Source organism: Anastrepha ludens, chromosome 4 (assembly GCF_028408465.1).
Source record: "Anastrepha ludens isolate Willacy chromosome 4, idAnaLude1.1, whole genome shotgun sequence".
In the NCBI taxonomy this organism is placed as follows: domain Eukaryota; kingdom Metazoa; phylum Arthropoda; class Insecta; order Diptera; family Tephritidae; genus Anastrepha; species Anastrepha ludens.
Genome location: NC_071500.1, coordinates 114496806 through 114518098, shown reverse-complemented (window position 1 = coordinate 114518098; position 21293 = coordinate 114496806). Strand labels below are relative to the sequence as shown.

Below are 21293 nucleotides of genomic sequence, written 5' to 3'. Positions count from 1 at the left end.
ATCTGAATCAACTTTAAATTGTTTCGCTTAGTCAGCAACCAATGCGAGAATGCCAACCACACTCACATATACACATCCCCACACATACTTGCCCGTATTCATGTAAATAAATATCGATGTATTCGTTGCAGGCCCAACATTGCAACAAAATTCGGGGAAATCGACATAGGGAATCAAGCGGGGGTGCGCGCCTTGCTTTGCTTGCCAGGTTAAAAGCGACAAACGAACGCTTAACTGCACGAAAGCGAGCAACAGCCGTTGCCGTCAGTTGTTGCAAGCAATGTAACAAACGATTAAAGGTTCATAATAATAACAACAATGAGAACGGTAAACGTAGTGGCTGCTGGAAGCAACAATAACGAATACAACGGCTCTCCAAACTGTATACCAATTAGTAGTAGTAAGCGCGTGCTGCCTATAAAATCAGCAACAACAAAGATTACAAGCGATACATACACGTAACAACAACAAGAAGCCGGTACATCAGCGACCGTGCGTCAGATAACTGTGCGTGCGCTGTGACCCTTGCGGCAGGACGCGGCCGAAAAACAACAACCAAGAAGTGCGCGCTCGAAGCCAAATTAGAGCGCAAATGAGATGAAAAGGTGAAAACGCAAACTGCACAGTCGCCAGCAGATAACAGAAGGCAATGCAACAATAACAACAACAGCATTTACCAACAATATACAGCCCTTATAGACTACTGCAATGCGTTTTGATTCAATTCACTCACTTACATACTCGTACTTGCACGAGTATATTCCTAGCAGAATGATTGCTTTTGTTGTTGCTTTGTCGTGTGCTTCAATTTGCTTTGCAACGATTTTTTAAGCTTGAAAATCAACCACTTCAGCGCTAAGCCACCATCAAGAGCGTCGATTGTTTTATTCTCCACACTGCACACACACACGCGCGTAATACATAGTTTTACAGCCAACCCTACAGAAACAGCCAAAACCACCACCATTATCACCACCAACAACAGCAGCAGCAGCATTGAAAGCGACCAACAACTGGCACACAATCACCGTCAACGAGCCAACCAGCTAACATCCATTCTTACCAATACCAGCACAACTCTCAGCCGAGTTTAAAACAGACTGTATGACTGACTACGCGATTGGGCTCTGGTCTGGTCGTAAGCAGCCAACGAAGAAAGATTCAGTCAGGTGCCAAGCACCGTGCAACACGGACGTGTGTTCAAGTGGATTAAAACTACAAATAAATGCCAATACGAATTTTATAACAAAGTGCCTTCTAACTTTTTTAATTGTGCATTCTTGATAAAATGATTTAGTCAAAGCTCATGAAAGTTCAAAAGTGTTCAAGTACATAAATCAAAAACTTCTTCTGGCACGCTGAAAGGACAGACGGGACGTATGTCGTGTATTATTTTAAGCCGCAGCGCAGAATTGTAATATTTAAACAAGTGCTCTTACGCAAAATACAAAAATGTATTAAACATTTTATGGTTTTCCAAAGTTAGTTAATAAAATTTGTGTTAAATCAGAGATTCAAAATTTCAACTCAACGTACAGGCATAACCTGTGCGCGCAGCTGTGCAAATTCGAGGGGAGGCACAGTCAAAATCAAGAAATATAAACAAAAAACTCAAAAATAAAAATACAAATTTTTCCACACACGGCATTCAAAATGAATCACCTTTCGCCTCCGCTCACACCGCATTCGCAGAAACCAACACAATCGCCATCGTTGGCGACATTCGCAAATTCTTCACTTGATGTGAATCTTGACTCCACGAAGAATTGGATACAACATGCGTCCACTTTCAATTCGGTTATTGCATCGGCGCAGAAGTTAAATAGTAAGTTGCTAAAGAGTGTTATTTCCAGCGAGATCAGCTTTTTTGGGGAAAAAATCGGAAGTTTGTGAAATTGTTTGGGAATTTTGAATTCCCAAGAAATTAATTTAAAAGTTGTCTCTAGACAAGCAAGTTATTTAAATCACTCACCAAGAATTTAATTTATCAGTAAACGTTATTTAATTAGAATTACTCTTTACGAGTTTTTAAGGTTTTTTGAAAAACAAAATTTATTTAACAAATTGGCCACAAAAAGTATATATCGTTTGATGAAGTATAGCTTGAAAATTCATTGCTGAAAATGTACACTTAAAAACTATTGGTTATGGACCCTAGAGCAATATATAAAAATTATAATCCTTATTTAAAGACCCTTTATTATACTAGCTTTTACTATAACTTCAGCGGCTTTATTGCCATTAATTCACCTTAAGTGTTGCATTAGTTGCATACTCCGCGTGACTTAATTTAAACCTTTAAAAACTTTTTTAACTATCGTAAATTTTATTTCAATCGCATTTATCAAAATTACTGTTGTCAATCTCTTTCAAATATAACGTTTTATGTACTCAAATTTACCCAATTTTCTTCTCGTGTATTTATTTCTCGAATTACGTTCCAATTTCCTCCCACAGATCTTCCCTTTCCATACAATTCACTTTTCTACTCCAGCGTCTTATGGCCACAATTCCTGCTCTCCTCTACAACATCAGCGCTTGGCACACCCACCACTCCTACAACTCCCAACTCTCCCGCGTCGTTCGCCAACAATCGTGACTACACACTCACCCCCGAAAAGGATCAGGAAAATGTAGTTGCCCCGCTGCAAGATAGCAGCAATGGTGAGGATATGCCGCTCAACCTATCACTTAAGCAAACGTCGTCCTTGAAAAAATTGTCGCGCTTCAGCCCCGAACGAAGAGATGAGAGCAGCGAGGCTGGCCAAGTTACTGCCAATGCTGTCGCGCAAATTACAAGCACACCGCCACCATTGCGAGCCGTCAACCTCAAAACCACCGTACCCAATCCCACCGAGAATACCTTGATCAACAAACAGGAACAGCGTTCACCGACAAAACGGCGCTCGCATAGCTCGCTCATCTGGTCACCGGCAAGTATGTGCGAGAAAAGGGAAGCGCCCGAGCCCGCAGTAAGCGTCGACTATAGTGGCACGTATGTTATCGATCCAATAGTGCGTAAATTTAAATACGAACGTCGCGCCAACTATCCACGACGTTCGATTGGCGCGGGGTCTGGTGATGTGTCGCTCGAATCGCCACTCTCCTCCACTACAGCTTTGGCCACGCAATTCAATACTGCTGCCGTGGCAGCTGCAGCCCGTGCGCAAGATCTGAAAGCGGCCAATTTGGAGTTGGAAGTGGCTGCGCAACAACAAATCTACGCGCATCGTACCGCCTTCATGGCCGGTCTGGCGACGGGCAATAATTTTGAAATGTTGCAAGCACATCTGAAGGAACTGCAGAGTCGAGCGGATGCTTTCGTGCAAAACAACAACAATGAAAATTCCATGGTAAGCAGGAATGCAAGTCGCCTGGGAAGGGGTGGCAGCTACGATAGCCACGATGACGGCTTGGAACAACTGAAAACAGAAGAAGATGCGGATATGGATATGACGGAGGATGCGATCCGTTACTCACCTAATGATTCGGTATCCGCGCACGAGCAACAGCAACAGCAGTTGCACCAATATGTTGCACAACAACAACACCAACATCCGGACTCGACGGCGATCATTAGCACAGCAGATGTTCATCACCGCTCGTACAGTTGCAGCAGCGAAGGCGAGGAGAAGCGTGGGACACGCAACTTTCAGGTAAGTGGCGAAAATTTATTTAAGAAAACTGTGAGGCTTAAATGAAGAGGTTAAAATGAAGCATTAAGGAATGAGGTTAAAATGAAATAAGGAAATTCTCAGGAGTTTGCCGAGTGCGAGAGTTAGTGAAAGGATATGCAACAGTCAGCCGTGTGAGATGAGAGTGAAATTAACATTCCTCCCGATAGTCCAGTTGCATACATATATGGAATGACAATTGAATGAACCGATCGTTTATAACAAAAAAGAAGTACGCAAATGTAGGTTAAACATAATTTTCGATTGTAGTTATTTTAGAAATTTGCTAAATGATTAAAAACCCTGATATCAAAGCGATGGTCCTTGTTTGGAATCCTTTGCTTCGAATCAGTCCGATATCATAGAACCGACCATTGTGTATGCAATCTGGTAGCTGGAAAAATTTCTAAACACTAAAAGAAAACAATTTTAAAGTGCATCGAAAGGATGTTAAGAAAATTTGTTAATACAGTGCACTCGCGATAACTCGAACTAATTAAAACAGGCGCTGTTCTATTTATCGAATTTGTTCGACTTATCAATTGAGTGTGCTATGTTAAAAAAACAGTCATCGATATCGATTTTTTTCAATTAAATTTATTTATTTATTTTCATATCAAATATTTCGCAGTCTTTGTGTCAGTTACACAAAAAAGTCAGCTTTAACAGAAAAGTTAGGCCGAAAAGAAAGTTGTAATGTGTGTTTGTCTTTTCTTGCCTGCAGCAATGTTGAATATGGCTTTTTCACGCAGCAATTGAAGAGTGTTAACCTTTGCGGGGCTTACTTGTTCAGTTGTGGCCCACTGAATTACCTTATTGATAGAGCTAACTGCCTCCTCTGATGATATCCGCTCACATGTCTCAGTTGTGTTGTTAAACTCAGACTCAGAATCACTAGTTTCAATTATTACTTCTGTGTCGGTAAATTCGGCACCATCATTCCATTTGTTAACATCATGAAGCGTAAATTCGACCTGTAAATTATGTTTTTCATAAAGAAGTCAAAGTTTTAAAACATATATTCCAGTCCTGTGGGGCTAAATTGTTAAACTTATTAAGAAGAGAGTCTTGTTTTTTTTAAATGCTCAATGGAATATTATCTTCATCAGAGTGGCCTAAGTTGGCAAAACTCAAAATGTTTTTCCAACATTTGGATACAGTTTCCTTTTCTAACCGACTCCAAGCTGCATCTAAGAAAGTTACTGAGTCTCTTAAATTAATTTTTTTCATAGATTCGGTTATATCGCAATTATTGTTGAAAATGGAAGCCAGTAGAAAATTTCTGTAGTATAGTTTCGTTATACGAATTACATTTTGGTCCATTGGCTGGATCAATGGTGTCACATTCGGCGGCATAAACATAGTTAAAATTAAACCATCCTCGGACTTTAATTCGATTTCGTTGGGATGTGATGGGCCATTATCAATTAGATGAAGAGCCTTCTCAGGTAGTCCCCCATCTTTCAAATATTTTCTTACCTAAATATTAAAATCATTTAACTTGGTTAAAAAAATTGTTTTAATGAATCTGGATTTTACCTGCGGCACGAACGAATTATGAAACCAGTCTTTGAAAATCGCCGAAGTCATCAAGGCTGATTTGGAATTTTTGTACTCCACCGGACAGTTAAAATTTTTGAAAACACGAGGATTTCTTGCTTTGCCAATAACGAGAAGTTTAAGCTTATGGTTGCCGGTAGCGTTAGTGCATGCCATAAATGTAAAACGCTGCTTTTCAGACTTTCTTCCCGGTGCTTGTTTTTCCGACAACGAAACATAAGTTTTCTCAGGAAGAAGTTTCCAGTACAATCCGGACTCGTCGGCGTTATATATTTGGTCGGAACATATCTCCATTTCCTTTATTTTTTCTTGTATAGCCATTTTGAAAGGGTCTACCAGCTCTGGCTGTGATGACAGTTTTTCTCCAGAAATTTTTAACAAACGTACTCCATAACGTTTCTTAAAGTTTTGAAGCCACCCGTCACTGGCAAAAAATGTAGAATTTTCCCCACACAACTGGGTATGAAAAGCTTTCACTTTTTCTTTCAAAATGAGTCCACTTATTGGGTAATTCTTTTTTCTTTGGGACAGAAACCATTTGTATAAAGCGGCTTCCATTTTAGGAAACTCAGAAGCTTTTAAAGTTCTCCTCTTCCCAGGACCCAAAAACGTGTTGTTTACTGCTTTTAAAATTGCCTTATCTTTCTTTTTTATAAGACTTATGGTGGACTTGGCTACCCCATATTCCTTCGCTAGAGAAGTCACACTACGTCCACGTTTAATTTTGTTAAGGATTTCAGCCCTCTCTTTTAATGTTAAACACTTCAACCTTTTACGATCCATTACTCACGTGCACTGATACACTACAAATGACAAATTTAAAGCAATTTGGTCAATGCAAGATGTTGTTCCCAGAAAACTAATGGGATATTAACGCCGAAATATTCATATGGACAATACACTAGTATACATACATATAATTTATATACATATACTATTACATATGTATGTATGTACATACATATGTATGTATGTACAAAATGTTTGAAAAGAATGTGTGTACAAATAAATTTGTTTTTTTGTTCGAGTTATAGCGCTTTTTAATATTGTTTGAGTTACAAAGTAGTCAATAGGGAAAAAAATGTGTTCGAGTTAGCACGTCGTTCGACTTAGCGGCTATTCGAGTTACCGCGAGTGCACTGTACTTATTATATTGACAATGGCATATTAATACGCAGGATTTATACAATTTTATTTTTCTACAACGACAAATCAAAGAGGAATAGAGGAGGAAATTTCCCTCACAAACCGACTTTCAATTATCATTCACTTCACTTCACTTTTCAAAATCCTTCGGAACGGCGTTTGATTAACTAATTGCGTGATTTTATTAGGGAGAATAGCTAACCCACTTATTTGAGCACGAAAAATGCAGCAACAAATGTAAATCATTAGTTTGAAGGGCTGCCGCCAGCTTTGAGACCACCAAATAACCCATGGGACAGCACAGGCACAAACTAAGCTATTTATTATGGCTAAAAAAATATCAGAAATATTGACTAATTAACACGCATAGCGACACTTAGTTGAAGTACCTGCAGCAAGGTGCCCTTACACTTAGAGCGATTCGCAGGGTGTACTGGCATGTATGTCTGTATGTCCATATATTGCGTATTTATTGCAGTTATACTTTGCGGCTATGAATTGTCGATTAATTTGCCTAAAAGGCAACGATTTCGTAATACAAGTATCTACGAGGGGCGTTTACAAAGTCACTCACCATCCTTCGTCTAAATGGTGACGCGCGTTTTTTACCCAAATTTACTAAATAAAGAAATAAATAATTTGCACGTACACTTCTGTTAGGTGTTTGGCCGAGCTCCTCCTCCTATTTTGTGCCGTCTTGATGTTGTTCCATAAATGGAGGGGCCTACAGTTTTAAGCCGACTCCGAACGGCAATTGATTTTCTATGAAGACCTTTGCCATTGCCTGCCGAGGGGCGACTGCTTTAGAAAAAACATTTTCTATCATTTTGTTGTTTGATGCACGGAGATTTGAGCCTACGAACTCCCGAATGGTAGCCAGGCACCAACGGCGGCCGCTCTGTACCGCTATCCTTCGTCAGGATGACGACGCGCGTTTTTGTTTTCAAGTGGACTCATGTCCATCATTTACTAAACATAAAAATAAAATGTATGTATAAGTCCCTCTTAATCTAAAGGAACAAGAATGACATTCCAGGGTAAAAAAAAATATTTATTCAAAAAATTTAGTTTCCAACAGAGTCTGTCTCTAGCTCGTTATCCTTTAGTCAACGTTTCTACATTTTTTAATGCGATTACGCGAACTCGATGACCGCTATATTTGACCCAATTCTCTTCCTATGTACTTACAAACATAAAATAGTTAAAGTGACTAAATTTATAGAAAAATTGGATCCAACTGATATTTAGCTTTTTTATATCCAAATATTTTAGAAATCGCTTGCTCACGATCATTAACTCTTCAAGTTCACACACCTTCTCTGCCAGGTCGTCTAATATCATAAAGTGGAGTTTGTCGACCATTTCTGGTGTGATGACCCGGATTGCAAATAGCAATAAAGCAATCAATAGTGAAGAGTTCTCATAATATTTTTAAGATTTTTGTTTGGTTTTCTCACCTAAAAATTTTGTTTAATTAATTTTAATCAGTTTAACAAACCTTCAAAGGGATGTCACACCAAAACTGTCAGCGCGAATATTACAACGCGTTCTTGTGAAAATTGTTGGGAAATGTTTGATTTGAGGTGGCTACGTTGTCTGTCCAAATTTTCAGAGACTTATTGATTCGCCCTCGTATGACTTCGCTCCAATTACTTTTCAATATGCCAATATCGCGGTTGATCATTTGCTTTTTTGTTTTGGTTATCGGAGAAATATGTACTTACTTTACAAACAGTTTATGTTGGTAGACGCTTCCTACGATTTGTGTCACGATATTAAACAATTAAACGAATACGAAAGTGATTTCGTGCATTGATCGAAAACATAAAAACAATTTAATTAAAAAAAACGAAACTTACTTGAAGGATTTGGGGCATTTTTGCTAGGCTCGCATACTGATTGCTCTAATCAAATGCAACTATCTATTATTCTAATGATAGTTAGAGGATTTGGCTTCTGCTGCCCGAACAAATATTTGTAATATGGACGATACCTTTGCCTGCTTGTATTGATTGGAATCGGATTCACAACCTGATTCACATGAACGAGAAAGAGTTCATTTCAGCGTTTATTCAATTACTTCGCGTAATTTCGATTGTGTGATTGCTTGATTTCATTCCTTTCATTTATGCGTCTATTTGCAGTTTGATGATATTTTATGAGCCTTGCAGTGCTTGAGTTTTATGTTAATTTTCAATTTGCTTAATTTGTTCGCTTGCGTGTCGGTACAATTTACACCCTCCAACCTTTCCTTGCGCTCAAAAGACGCTTAGTTGTGTGCATTTATTTACCCATCAGCGTTCACTGTATTTGTTTTGGTAAATTCCTGTCTTAATTATTTATTTGTACTAATTATGATTGGTAAATGTTACGACTTTGACAGCGCTGAGTGTCAAAGCAAAAGGAGTCATATTGAAATTATTTGCATAACCGTACATAGTGTCCAGGAAAAGCGATTGATTGACACTATCGACTACTATGTATGTATATGTGAGTAGATAAAGGCAACTGATACAGTTTACATGAAAAACAGAGGGCGAAAGGTGTCTGCACTTAAAACGAAAGGAGACGAGTGCGACTTATGTGGGTGGATGGGATCATAAAAGCGAGAACAGATAGGGTTATTCAATAGGTGCGCTTCAACTTTTTTCCGATAGGGAGGGCGAACGACGCAATATTTTCGCTTGTCATTTGTAAACTTCATTAGTATACATTTCATCATGGAACGCTACAAACTTGAGCAACGATTGCAAATCGTGCAAATTTTTTATGAAAATAATCGTTCTGTTGCTGCTACTTTAAGAGCATTACGGCCATTTTACGGTCCATTTAACAAGCCGTCCCGTTTTGGGGTTATGTGAAGTCATTGGTCTACAGTAACAAGCCGGCGACGATTTGTGAGCTCAGAGCCAATATTGAACGCAAAATTGCTGGAATTTCGGCCGATTTATGCAAAAGAGTGGTCGAAAATTGGGTTCAACGATTGGACTTCGTAAAACGTGCACGCGGTGGTCATGCAAAAGAAATCGAATTTCATACTTAAATGTATATGTTCAAACTCGATAATAAAAAAAAATTTGTTAAAAAAGTCAAACCGTTTGTGTTTTATTCAAAAAAGTTCAAAAGTTGAAGCGCTCTTACTGAAAAACCCTATACAATTTTATTAATACTATTTTTATGCTTACCAAAGGCATTAAAAATTTTCGCGCTACTGACATTTGTACTTATCTCGAATATACGTTTCTGTTCTTATTGCTTTATGATCCAACGGAAATAAAAAAACTTATACACACACTCACCGATTACCCACATGTAGCACTCATTAAACACCTAGAATGTTTTCACCTTCGATTAAACATTATTTTCAAGATGGCCAGGCGCACGACCGTTAAGTGATCAGTGACGTTTAGCACGTATGATCACCTACAGGCAATTCATGGTATCAAATTGCAATTATTGTTTGAGTTATCAACGCGTTTTCTTAAATTTTTTTCTTATCCTATAAATTATATTGGAACTGTCAATATCGTTAGCCATAACGCTTTTGTTGTAACCTGATATGCTTGAAGGGTTTCGTCCTTCCAAAAGCATGCGTGCACTCTTTCTTTTTTTTACTTCCTCGCACTCTTTCGCTTTCTCGTAACACATACACCTTTCGCTTACTGCACTTTCAAGGAGCAGCAGATGGTCGTGCGGGATTTAATGTATGTATGTATGTACTACGCTTTTTTGACCATTTCGGCGAAGCGTTATGAGGATTTTTATTGGGAGCGAAAAACATGTTTGAACATACTTATATAAGTATGTATGTTGACAATGTACATCGGCTGCGCGCATTTTTTTATTTTTGTTTTTTTTTTGTTGTTATTTTTTGTTTGTTATTTTTTCGAATAACAAATTTTTACATCTGTTGTTACAGTGGACAATGGGTGGCAATCGAAGGGAACAGATAAAAAATATTCCTTTCTTAGGTTACTCAACTCGAAAGTGTGCCTTATGGCTGGCACACTTTTTTCTTAAATAAATCTCATGATTTTATCCAGTTGCTTGAGACACATTAGATCTTAAGATCGGAGAGCAGTAATAACAATAATAATCCAGTTGATTACACTGCTGCCAAGACATTCGCGCATGTCATCTCAATATATTTAGCTTACAAATTTTTGAGACACCTTCGCTGAGTCAGTTGGACATTTTCTTTTTTGAATCACTTCGACACACCTTTTTCACCCAAAAATAAAAATAAAAATAGAAATAAACGAAAATCGTCGGTCTTCCCCAACTCATTTAGATGCATACCAGCATCCGTTGGCGAATCATACTTCCGATTTCACTTCCTAACCCCTGGCTGAGCGCAGATCGCATCTGCATATTGCAAACGCCTGCGTGTTGTCGCAACAATGGTGGCTAATTAGCTAAACAGTTATATTGTTTACAAGTCACTCACAGATTCCAACAACAGCATCAGTGCGATCGGCAATAATAACGCTGACGGAAATACAAAGGAGACACTTGTTTAATAAGTCATAAATAAGTTCGTGCTACAGTCGAAACCTCATAGGCAATAAGTATAAGCCCAAATATGTACGTATGTAGGCCTATATAGGTAGCGGAAGAGGTGCGCTATGTGACAAGCGTCAGCATCAGCGACACACCGTGTGTCAACAACATGCGTACAGCAACCAAAACCTATTCTCGCTCAGGCGTATGTTTCAATACCAAAAATATGTAACTACTCAAGTAAACGTATGCGCGTACTCTGAAGATACCAACACTAGTCTTAGGCTTATTCTTGGAAAATCCCGCTCCGATACGTTCTATAAGCAAACAATCATGCTACACGCGCATTGCAGCAGCCATAGTACGCACTCACATAAATTGGTAAATGTAGCAAACACTTGTGTCAAGCTACTGGCAACTGATGTCAACTAAAGCAAAGACTACTAACAACAAACATATCTGAGCATATGAATGTGTACATCTATTTGTAAGAACAGTAATTAATCTTTTGGCGTATTTTTACAACATTTAAAAAACTGTCTGCCGTAATCCCTCCTGACCGAGCAACACCTTCAAGTGGTCGCATTCAACTCTTTTGCCCACATATGGTACGGCAAACTGTTTAAACATTTGAGTTTGTGCCTGATTTTTCATGCGTTCACTGTGTGATATCCCGACACGATCATTTCGAGTAAATTCCATTATGCCTTTCTACATATGTACATACGAGTATGTAATACAGAGAGGCGTGATGAAAAGTCTTTTTGTTTCATTAAAAAATGTCTTAAGAACAAATATTGATTTTTATTGGGAAACAAAGAGACATTAATAAGTTCATAGACATAGAAAAACTAACAAAGTGTTGTAAAGGCGAAGAATTCGGATTTTTTTACATTTTAATAGCTAATTATTTTGATTCGTTGCTCGGCAAAAGTCGTCGTGCGGTTCTTCGTACTTTACAAACACAAAATTCACCAAATCTAAAAATCTACCGAAAGACGAACTCCAACACCAACAAGCTGGTGTAAATACTCTTAATATTTTCGAGTTTGTGGCTATTGGTCAGGTGTACATATTTGAGCATTTTAGCCAAAATTTAAAAAAAACATTTCAATAATTTCAAAACCCATGTAACAGGAAATGTCTTTACGAAGACACAAATACTTTTCTCAACTAAAACATAATAGGTAACTATTTCTCCAAGTCAAAGTAAGTAGTTTGCGGAAAAATAAATCAATTATTTTTGCGTAAAATTTTTGTTTGGAACTTTAGCTCCTGGCCGATGCTACGACTACTAACATGTCGGTCAACTTCGATTATTTCTGTGACATTATCGACATTTTCGAGATTATCGACATTTTTTAAACATCAAAATTGTCTAAACGTCATCGGCGAAATCCAAATTGCACGTAATTAGCTATTACAGTATCGACAACATGAACACCATTCACAATTTCAGCGACTTGGCTTGCTTTTTCGCCTTTATCAAAGAAAAACCATAAAATGTCCTGAATTTTCTCTTTGTTGACTTCCATGAATAAAGCAAACAAAAAACAGCAAAGTAATATTTTTAGTGTGAATAGTGTGTCATATTGACGACGAGCATAAACTTTAAATTGTTTGATCGATACCTTACGAGATGTCGATCACTACAGCCATCTACCGAGAAAATAATGGATTCCTTTTTCCTTAAATTAATATTTTAAATTTCTTTTGAGTAAACTCTCAACTCATTTTGAATGTTAATGTTGATTAAACAATTTTTCTAAAACGTTTAACTCTGCTTCCTTAAGACTCCATTCAGTAAAATTGTCACTAATCCACAAGTGGCTCATAAACTACGGAGTCGCACCAAAAAACATACCGGATGTATCATTGCCTAATACTTTTTCAAAACTGAATTTAGAGCTAAAATTAAAAAAAAACAAATTAGAGCTATTTTGGACTCTACTGGCAAATAACGACTTTTTGACTACTCACGCCAATACCAATCGTAGAGATGATGGATTTTTTCAGCAAATTAATGCAATTTGTACTTGTAATTCAGCGCGCCGAACTATTTCTGTACTAAGATGAGGTTTTGGTGGCTGAGCGCTCTCTTCTGGAAAAGGGCCTGTCACTTGGCCGTCAGTGATATAATTGTTTGATTTTACTGCTATGGACTCTTTTTTGTAAGGTCAATGCTGATAAAGTAGCTTTGATTGATAGCTTACCGGAAAAAGTCGTACGCAAGTTGTGGACAGGGTCGCTGTACGCCTGAAATTATTTGTAGCCGCTAAATACCACAAAATTCAGGCTATAAAGCCGAAAATGCTCATTTGATCACTTTTTACTGATTCCGTTTTGTTTCTTTTTTTTCAGCAAAGGTCTTTATAGAAAACTAAAGATTATTAGCCAAAACGCTTAATAAAAGTACTCTCATTAAATTACTCACTAATTTCACCCATTATACCATTACGAATAGTAAATCGCTATAAATTTAAGCTACATCCCCTTAGCAAATCGAGAAATTTCACAACGAGTAAAACTTAACAAGAAAAATCATTAAGCACTTTTCTATTTAAATCAAAGAATTGAATAAAGAGATCTGTTCTAATTGCGCACTTTTCTGTGGATTTGTTTTACTTCGCAAACAAAAACAAAGTCGACTTTATACAATTCTGAGTTATTTACGCTTTGCTATACAACCATACGATTTCAGTTGATCTTTTCTTGCTTCATTTTATAAAATTAGCACAGCTGTATTTGATTGCACTTGTCGTTTGCCATAAAAAGTTCATTTTCGTTGAGAAAAAGTTAAATCGTACAAAACACATCAAACCTAGGTTGTTAGACGCAAACAATCCTACAATTAAGCGCAATCTTTTCAAAAAGCTGTATTTCCCTTCCCAACCCATCCTGCTCACTTTGAGTATTTTTCTAGACATCTAAATTCCAGCAAATAGTTTTTATGTGATTTGGTATTGCTGCTTCATTCGTTATTTGTCTATGCACTCGTATTTGCATAGCTGTTTCATACGAACGCATTGCAGCTCGAACAAAAACATTGTGGATTCACGGAAAATCATCCACATGATTTCAAACGGAAATAAAAAAGCGATGCGCTTATAATTGTTGAAACAAAAAAAGAATGCAAATAATAAAATCAGGCAATGGCGTTTAAGTTGTATAACTACATATAAATATATATAGTTTGCAACATATTAAACGTTGTCTACCAGTCTCGACGAAACTCAAAGCGCGTACCACCTTCCGCGCAAGCGAAGCAAGGCTGTGAATGTTGTATTTGCGAAAAAAGAGACTTTGCATTGGTGTCATCTAAAACCCCTCAGCTATAGAATACTCATCTAATAATTTATATATTCAAAACCAAACCTAAAGTGAATAAGTTTCAGTCAACCTTCATAAGGTGGAAAATATTTTTGTGATAAATCGATGCAAGCCCTTCCGAGCAAGAACGACAAGACATTTTTCTGAACTGATTCATGCTAGTCCTTTTGAACTACATAAGTACCGGAAATTGAAAACTGCTGAAACTCGCTCATGAGCATGTCGGACTAATGAAAATAAGTTACTATTAGGTTTGAGATTTATTGCAAATACGTAACCATACTTGAATATTACAAAATTTAAACGGCATTGGAGAAAATTATATACAAACGTTTACAGATTTTAAGTTTCAATTATATAGAAAGTGGGCAGCATCATTAATTTCTTTAGAGTCTTTTTGCATATTTCTGGAAAAGTAAACCAAAAATTGTCTAGCATATATGCAATACACCCAGCAGAAGTGTCCGGCCAATTTTTGTTTTTATTTTTTTTAACCAGAAATATATTATATTCGAAAAAATATTCAATACGTACTTACATACATACATACATAATTATTATATTATGTAGAATATTCAAATTTCCTTTTCATACAAGCCAGTCGGACTTCTGTGCCTCTTCCGTTCATTTACCATAAAAATCTCAATTTTCAAGCTCATGGAAAAAATAACGACCATGGACAAATCGACTAAATTGAAGCCTCTACTCCGAATCACTTCTGAAAAACGTTTATATGCATATACCCTTTCTGGGTATTTTGGCCGAGCTCCTCCTTCTGTTTGTGGTGTGCATCTATATGTTTTTCCACAAAATGGAGGGGCCTACAGTTTTACGCCGACTCCGAATGACAGATGGTTTTTTCTATGAGGAGCTTTTTCATGGCAGAAATACGCTCGGCGATTTGCCAATGCCAGCCGAGAGGCGACCGCTGTTAGAAAAAACTTGTTCTATCATTTGTTGTTTCATGCCCGGACACTCGAACCCGAGCACTTCCGAATGTTACTCAGTCGCCAACCATTCGGCTACGTATGTATTCGGAATATATATGTACAAACTTATTTGTTATTTATATGTAAACATGTACATACATACATATGTACATACATATATGCCTATATCTGACATACTTCCTTTAGCGTAAACAATGTTATCGTTTCATATGCTAGTTCATACTGGTATTGCCAAAGTTATCTTATGAAATTTCTAGCAGCGAGCTTTTTTGTGCCAACTCTTCCTTTATTTGCCTACATACGAGGTCTGTTAGAAAAGTATCCGACTTTGTTTTTTATTTCTAACACTTGACAAATTTGAATTACGCGCGCTTGCATAAGCAGACCTGTAAGCTTCCTGTACGTGTGTGAATTTTTTCCCGCCTGTCGCTAGCGTCAGGTGCTGTCAAGCAGTGTGAAATGTTTATTGCTCTCGTCGGTTTTTGAATACAAGCAAAATGACGGAACGATTGGAGCAGCGTTACTGCATCAAATTCCATAACATCCATAAACAGTGATCCGGACTTCATGAACACCATTATCACTGGTGATGAGTCCTGGGTGTATGGGTACGACCCGGAAACCAAAATGCAGTCGACACAAATCACCAAGAAGTATTCAAAAACCGACGAGAGCAATAAATACCATTCACACTGCTTGACAGCAACTGACGCTAGCGACAGGCGGGAAAAAATTCTCACATGTGCAGGAAGGTTACAGGTCTGCTTATAAAGGGTGGTTAAGTTCCAAGGGCCGGTGTTGATTTTGAATAAAATACAATGTTTTTAGGAAATTACTGTCATTTCTCTTCATTATGATAATATTGGTATGGCTCAATTACGTATGGAACAAAATATCGGCCAAATGGTCGCCGCGGGGCCTCGGCGGCACACCTCCATCCGATGGTCCAAATTTTCGATGGCGCTGAGGCATAATTGAGGTTCTATGCCGTTAGCGTGCCGAAATATCTCATCCTTTAGCTCTTGAATTGTTGCTGGCTTATCGACGTACACCTTTTCTTTCAAATAACCTCAAAGAAAGAGGTCCAACGGTGTCGTTGACGTTTAGGTGTGGTTCACATTCAACATCGGCCCTTGAAATTTAACCACCCTTTTCAAGCGCACGTAATTAAAATTTGTCAGGTGTTAGAAATAAAACACAAAGTGGGATACTTTTCTAACCGACCTGGTACTTTCCTACTGGCTTTCAAAGTGTGAGTATCGTCGATCCAGGTGTTTATTTAGCTGCAGTAAATATTGGCCAGTGTGTCTGGGTTTAAAAATTTCCTTAAGAGATTTGTTATTTTATTTACTAATTCGTCTAATTTAGTATGTTTTTGTGTAAATTGGGATAATTACACGGTGCTACAAAATAAATAAAAAATAGTTTAAAAAAACTAAAAAACACGCTTTTATTGCTAATCGAACTAAAAAGTAGAAAATAAATTTTAATGACAAAGGGACCTATAATGAAGTAATAGCAAATCGAACGATCAGTCATAGTCAACTACCTCAGAACAGAATTATAACAAAAATTAAGATACAAATAGAATAATTCAAATTAGAGTTAAAAGCGTGGGATGCTTTATATAGTAAATATTACAATCATTCTATTGGCAACTACCTATGTACAGAAGGTTATGAAAGTGAAGCAAAATGCATCCCACGCTTTTAACTCTAATTTGAATTATTCTATTTGTATCTTAATTTTTGTTATAATTCTGTTCTGAGGTAGTTGACTATGACTGATCGTTCGATTTGCTATTACTTCATTATAGGTCCCTTTGTCATTAAAATTTATTTTCTACTTTTTAGTTCGGTTAGCAATAAAAACGTGTTTTTTAGTTTTTTTAAACTATTTTTTATTTTCTACTTTTTAGTTCGATTAGCAAAAAAGCGTGTTTTTTAGTTTTTTTTTTAAACTATTTTTTATTATGAATGAAAATTATTGTTATCGTTGCAGTCAGTGAATAAATGATTCGATATATCCGTGTTATATTTAATTCCTTTCTTATCGACTGTGAGTCTAAAGCTATGCAGTTATCGGCCGTGATAAAGAAGTAATCGGGATGAAGAACTTATTTCGTGGAGGGAGCCTAAATAAAGATTTTTCATTTTACAACCAAATTCACCTTACTTTTTGCCCACAGTAAAAAAAAAGAAAATATTAATCCTGGCAATCCTAATAAGGATAATGGAAAACTTTTATCAAATTATTGCATTGTCATCGGCCCTTGATAGGTGTACAAAATTTCAAGTCGATCAGATTTTTAGAAGCCAGTGAAAATTAAGCTCAAAGATTCCGTTACATACATACATACATACATACATACAACCCGAGCTAATAAAAGTGTGTTAAAAAGGCCGGCTACTTTCAAAACGGCATAGTAGACTTTGTACATCTGGTCGCGTACAATACAAAACCATGTTTCAAATTCTCCATAAACTCCCAAAATGCATATTTATTAAAACAAATACCGATTTTTCGGTATTTGCTGCATTAAAAACTTTTCGACCGATTTAAAAGTTAAATAGGGTTGTATACAGATGAGGTTTAAGCTCTGATTAGCTCAGTAATTTTTTAATGAAAGGCATAAACCTTCCACTTTATAAACCATCTCAAAATCTTAAATTGGTCAAAAAAGAGCGAAATTATCGGTCTTTCGATGCAACGGCTACCGAAAAACCAGTTTTTCAGCAATAAATAAAGTATTTGGGGGTATACGGAAAATTCGAAACGAGGTTTTTCGATTATATCTAAAATGTCTACTACGTCATCTTAAAAGTACAAATTGGTTGTAGCACAGTGTTTTTCTTTATTTTATTTGTTATTTTATTTCGATCAAAACATTTGCATAGGTTATTTTTATTAAAGTACAAGTAAATACGTACATTTAGTTAGGTATAGATAGTTTCTACTAGTACTTCTATATTTAGCTTATCAAGTTTATTGCTATGGATATTATCATTATATTTAGTGCTTATTAATGGAACCGTTTTCTTTTATGTTTTTTACAGTGCAAACAATGTGGCAAATCCTTTAAGCGTTCATCGACTCTGTCTACACATTTACTAATACACAGCGACACTCGGCCATATCCCTGCCAGTATTGCGGCAAGCGATTCCACCAAAAATCCGATATGAAGAAACACACATACATACATACAGGTGAGTTGAAGTGCACATGCCCTGTTCAAATGCATGCCCCGCATCGTGCATCTATAAATCCAAACGCCTGCCGCCAAAAACTGTAATTTTAAAGAAATTTGTAAGTGACTTTACAGTAATCGCTTAAGCCCACTCTAGAAATTTCTTTCAAATAATTATACAGTTAGTATAGCAGTAGTAGTAATGAGGGTATCTTGGAAGAAATTCTCTGTCTTTGCAATTGTCGTCATTTTAAAAAGCGCTAGCATCGTTTTTCAAAATTGGCACTCAACAAACCCTCCAAGAAGACTGGAACATATGGCCTGTAAAAGTGATTGTATAAAGTTTGTTTTTATCGCCGCAATCTATCAGTCATTAGTTGCAAAACAATCAGGTTTATTGAGTGGACAATTGCATAAACAGGGTGTTAAAGCAAATATGTTTAATGTTTAGCTGTAGAGGATAAAACATATACATAGTCCTGCCATAAGTTCTAGTACAGGTTAAGTCTGTTATAGATATGAAATTACATGTGATACTTTTTTTAATGAAGTTAGTTTTACTTAATCATGTAAATATTTAAAAACAAATTAAATTTTCATTCGAAATGGTCACCACGTGCTTTTACTCAGGCCTTAAAACGATTGGGCCACTCAGCTATTGCAACACGCACAGTTTCCATGGATATTGACTCCGCTGCTCGAACCAAAGATTGTTTGAGACTCTCCAAATTTCTGTGAGGTCTTCGACAGGCCATGTTCTGTTCTTCAATACGAACGAAAGCAAAAATAACGGAACTTTTTTCTGCGAATTTGTTCTCGCCGTATGCATTGTAAAGTTTGTCACAGAATTTATAGCAAGACAAAGTACAAGACCAACTCACACTAGCTCACACCTTGTAACGCTGCACTTTTGCGCTATTGCTCTACTGCACTGGGAACTAAGAACCTGACAGGGTCACCCTCAGTTCTTTCATGGCAAAGCGCGGGTCACGTGCCACTCGAGCGAACAATATTGTCGACACTTTGCTAACAATTAAATCACTCGGCCATGCATTTGGACGCATATGCACACATACAACGACACGCACACACACATATGTACATATGTGGATATGTATTAATGCATACCAGTGTTATCTGATTTAATTTTACTAATTGCGTGATTTTGTTGCACAAGTGTAAAATCATTTGTTGCACCGGCCACCCTTCATAGACCAATAAGGGACATGCATGCAAATATGTATGTGCATATGTTTATCAGTGTTTGTATTTATTTTTGTATCTAAAGGTCTTCCCGAACCAATTTTCCGCGATATAAAATCGACAAAGTTATTATATTAATATTTTTAATTGCTGCACCATGAAAGCCCACTTTTGCTTCTTCCATATTTTTTGTTCAAATAATGATTTTATTTTTTATCAACTTGTCATGAATTTATTGATTAATTCGTTATTCTTGTTGTTCTGCTATTTTGCAGGTGAAAAGCCGCACAAATGCACCGTTTGTCTTAAAGCTTTCAGCCAAAGCTCCAATCTCATCACACACATGCGCAAACACACCGGCTACAAACCTTTCGGCTGTGGTCTCTGCGACCAGTCATTTCAACGCAAAGTGGATCTGCGACGTCATCGCGAGAGTCGTCATGAAGAGAGTTTGGCACCTGTGAAAATGGAGGTGAGCAGCAGTAGTTGCTGAAGACACGCCTATGGGCCGGAAGAGGCTCAGAACTATAACGAGACTGGTAGTTTGTCGATCATGCCGCGCAACAGGTATCCGTTATGGATTGGATAAGCGAGTGCGGGTTCGAAGTATCAGAAAGTGTCATTAATGTAGTGATATTTCGTGCACACATTTGCAAACATTTCGTACATGCATACATAGTATGCTTAGAATATTTATTGAAGTTATTTAAATAGTGTTTATATATAAAGACATACACACACTTAGTTAACCGCAATTAGTTTAGTTTACTTACGTCACGTATTGTGTGGGCCCAGTTGGTCTGATGAAATACTAAGTCGTTTAAGCCAAAGTTTTGTACACACAAATATACATACATACATACATATGTATATAGCATATATATATGTTAAGTCGATGAAGTTGAGCGTTTAGGCAATATTTTAATATATTTTTAAGCAGTGAATATGTGTCAGTGTGTGTTATTATATAGGTCTATAAAATGTTCTAAGCCTTTGATTTTCTAACTGTTTAAGTGTTGCGTGTAAGATATTTCGTTTAAGTAATTAGCAGTAAAGTTAACGTTGGATGGAAATACTTTAAGAGGAATACCTATTTATTTTCCAGCCATTGTCTAGTTATATATTTTTGCTCATTTATTTTGCTCGAATAATTGGAAGACTATTGAAATAGTCATAATTGTACATACAGTTTTATAAAAAATTGGACCTTTGAAAAACATTTGGCCTTCTACAACATAAAGAATTAGAATACTAATGTTAAAGCAAAATTTTGTTAATGACGTCACAGCTAAATAAACCAAAGAATGTATTTAGTTTTCTAAGTTGGAATTAAACATTATTCAAAATTTCGCTAGAATTTCAAATTTTATGAACTAATACCAATTTGATGATTTTATTTTATAATTTATGTGCTAAGAAAAAGATTGTATTATATGTTTTAGTTAATTTAGTTTTTATAATTTAATGTTACGCATTAATTTTGGCTTACTTAAAACTTATTTATTTAATAAATATTTTTGAAAAAAAATAAACATTTTGAAAGTAAAAAAATAGTTTCTTTTTTAACCTTATAACTCTACCCTAAGAGCCTCTGATCTCCAAACGCTGCAGATTTTCACCAATCGTTGTCTCCGCAAAATATTGAGAATTTTGTGGGCCGACACGATCTCAAACACTGACCTGTGGAATCGTTGTAACCAGACACCAATGTGCCTGGAAATTCTGAAAAGTAAAGGGGGCTT

General features: G+C 36.7%; 1 protein-coding gene across 1 annotated transcript; it reads left to right on the top strand.

The window, feature by feature from the left end:
• The first annotated feature begins 820 nt into the window (after positions 1-820).
• On the top strand, positions 821-20959 carry LOC128860687 (zinc finger protein sens). The gene is made up of 4 exons (XM_054098346.1): positions 821-1825; positions 2458-3656; positions 18217-18367; positions 19827-20959. Exons 1-4 carry the CDS (start codon positions 1654-1656, stop codon positions 20042-20044), a joined length of 1740 nt encoding a protein of 579 aa, XP_053954321.1. The 5' UTR covers positions 821-1653; the 3' UTR covers positions 20045-20959.
• Positions 20960-21293: the final 334 nt, after the last annotated feature.

Excerpts from the sequence above, each read along its gene's own strand:
- LOC128860687 (XM_054098346.1), top strand. The coding sequence starts at position 1,654 with ATGAATCACCTTTCGCCTCCGCTCACACCGCATTCGCAGAAACCAACA. Across the intron at positions 1,826-2,457 it reads ATCGGCGCAGAAGTTAAATA|ATCTTCCCTTTCCATACAAT; the intron begins GTAAGTTGCTAA and ends TTCCTCCCACAG. Across the intron at positions 3,657-18,216 it reads GTGGGACACGCAACTTTCAG|TGCAAACAATGTGGCAAATC; the intron begins GTAAGTGGCGAA and ends TGTTTTTTACAG.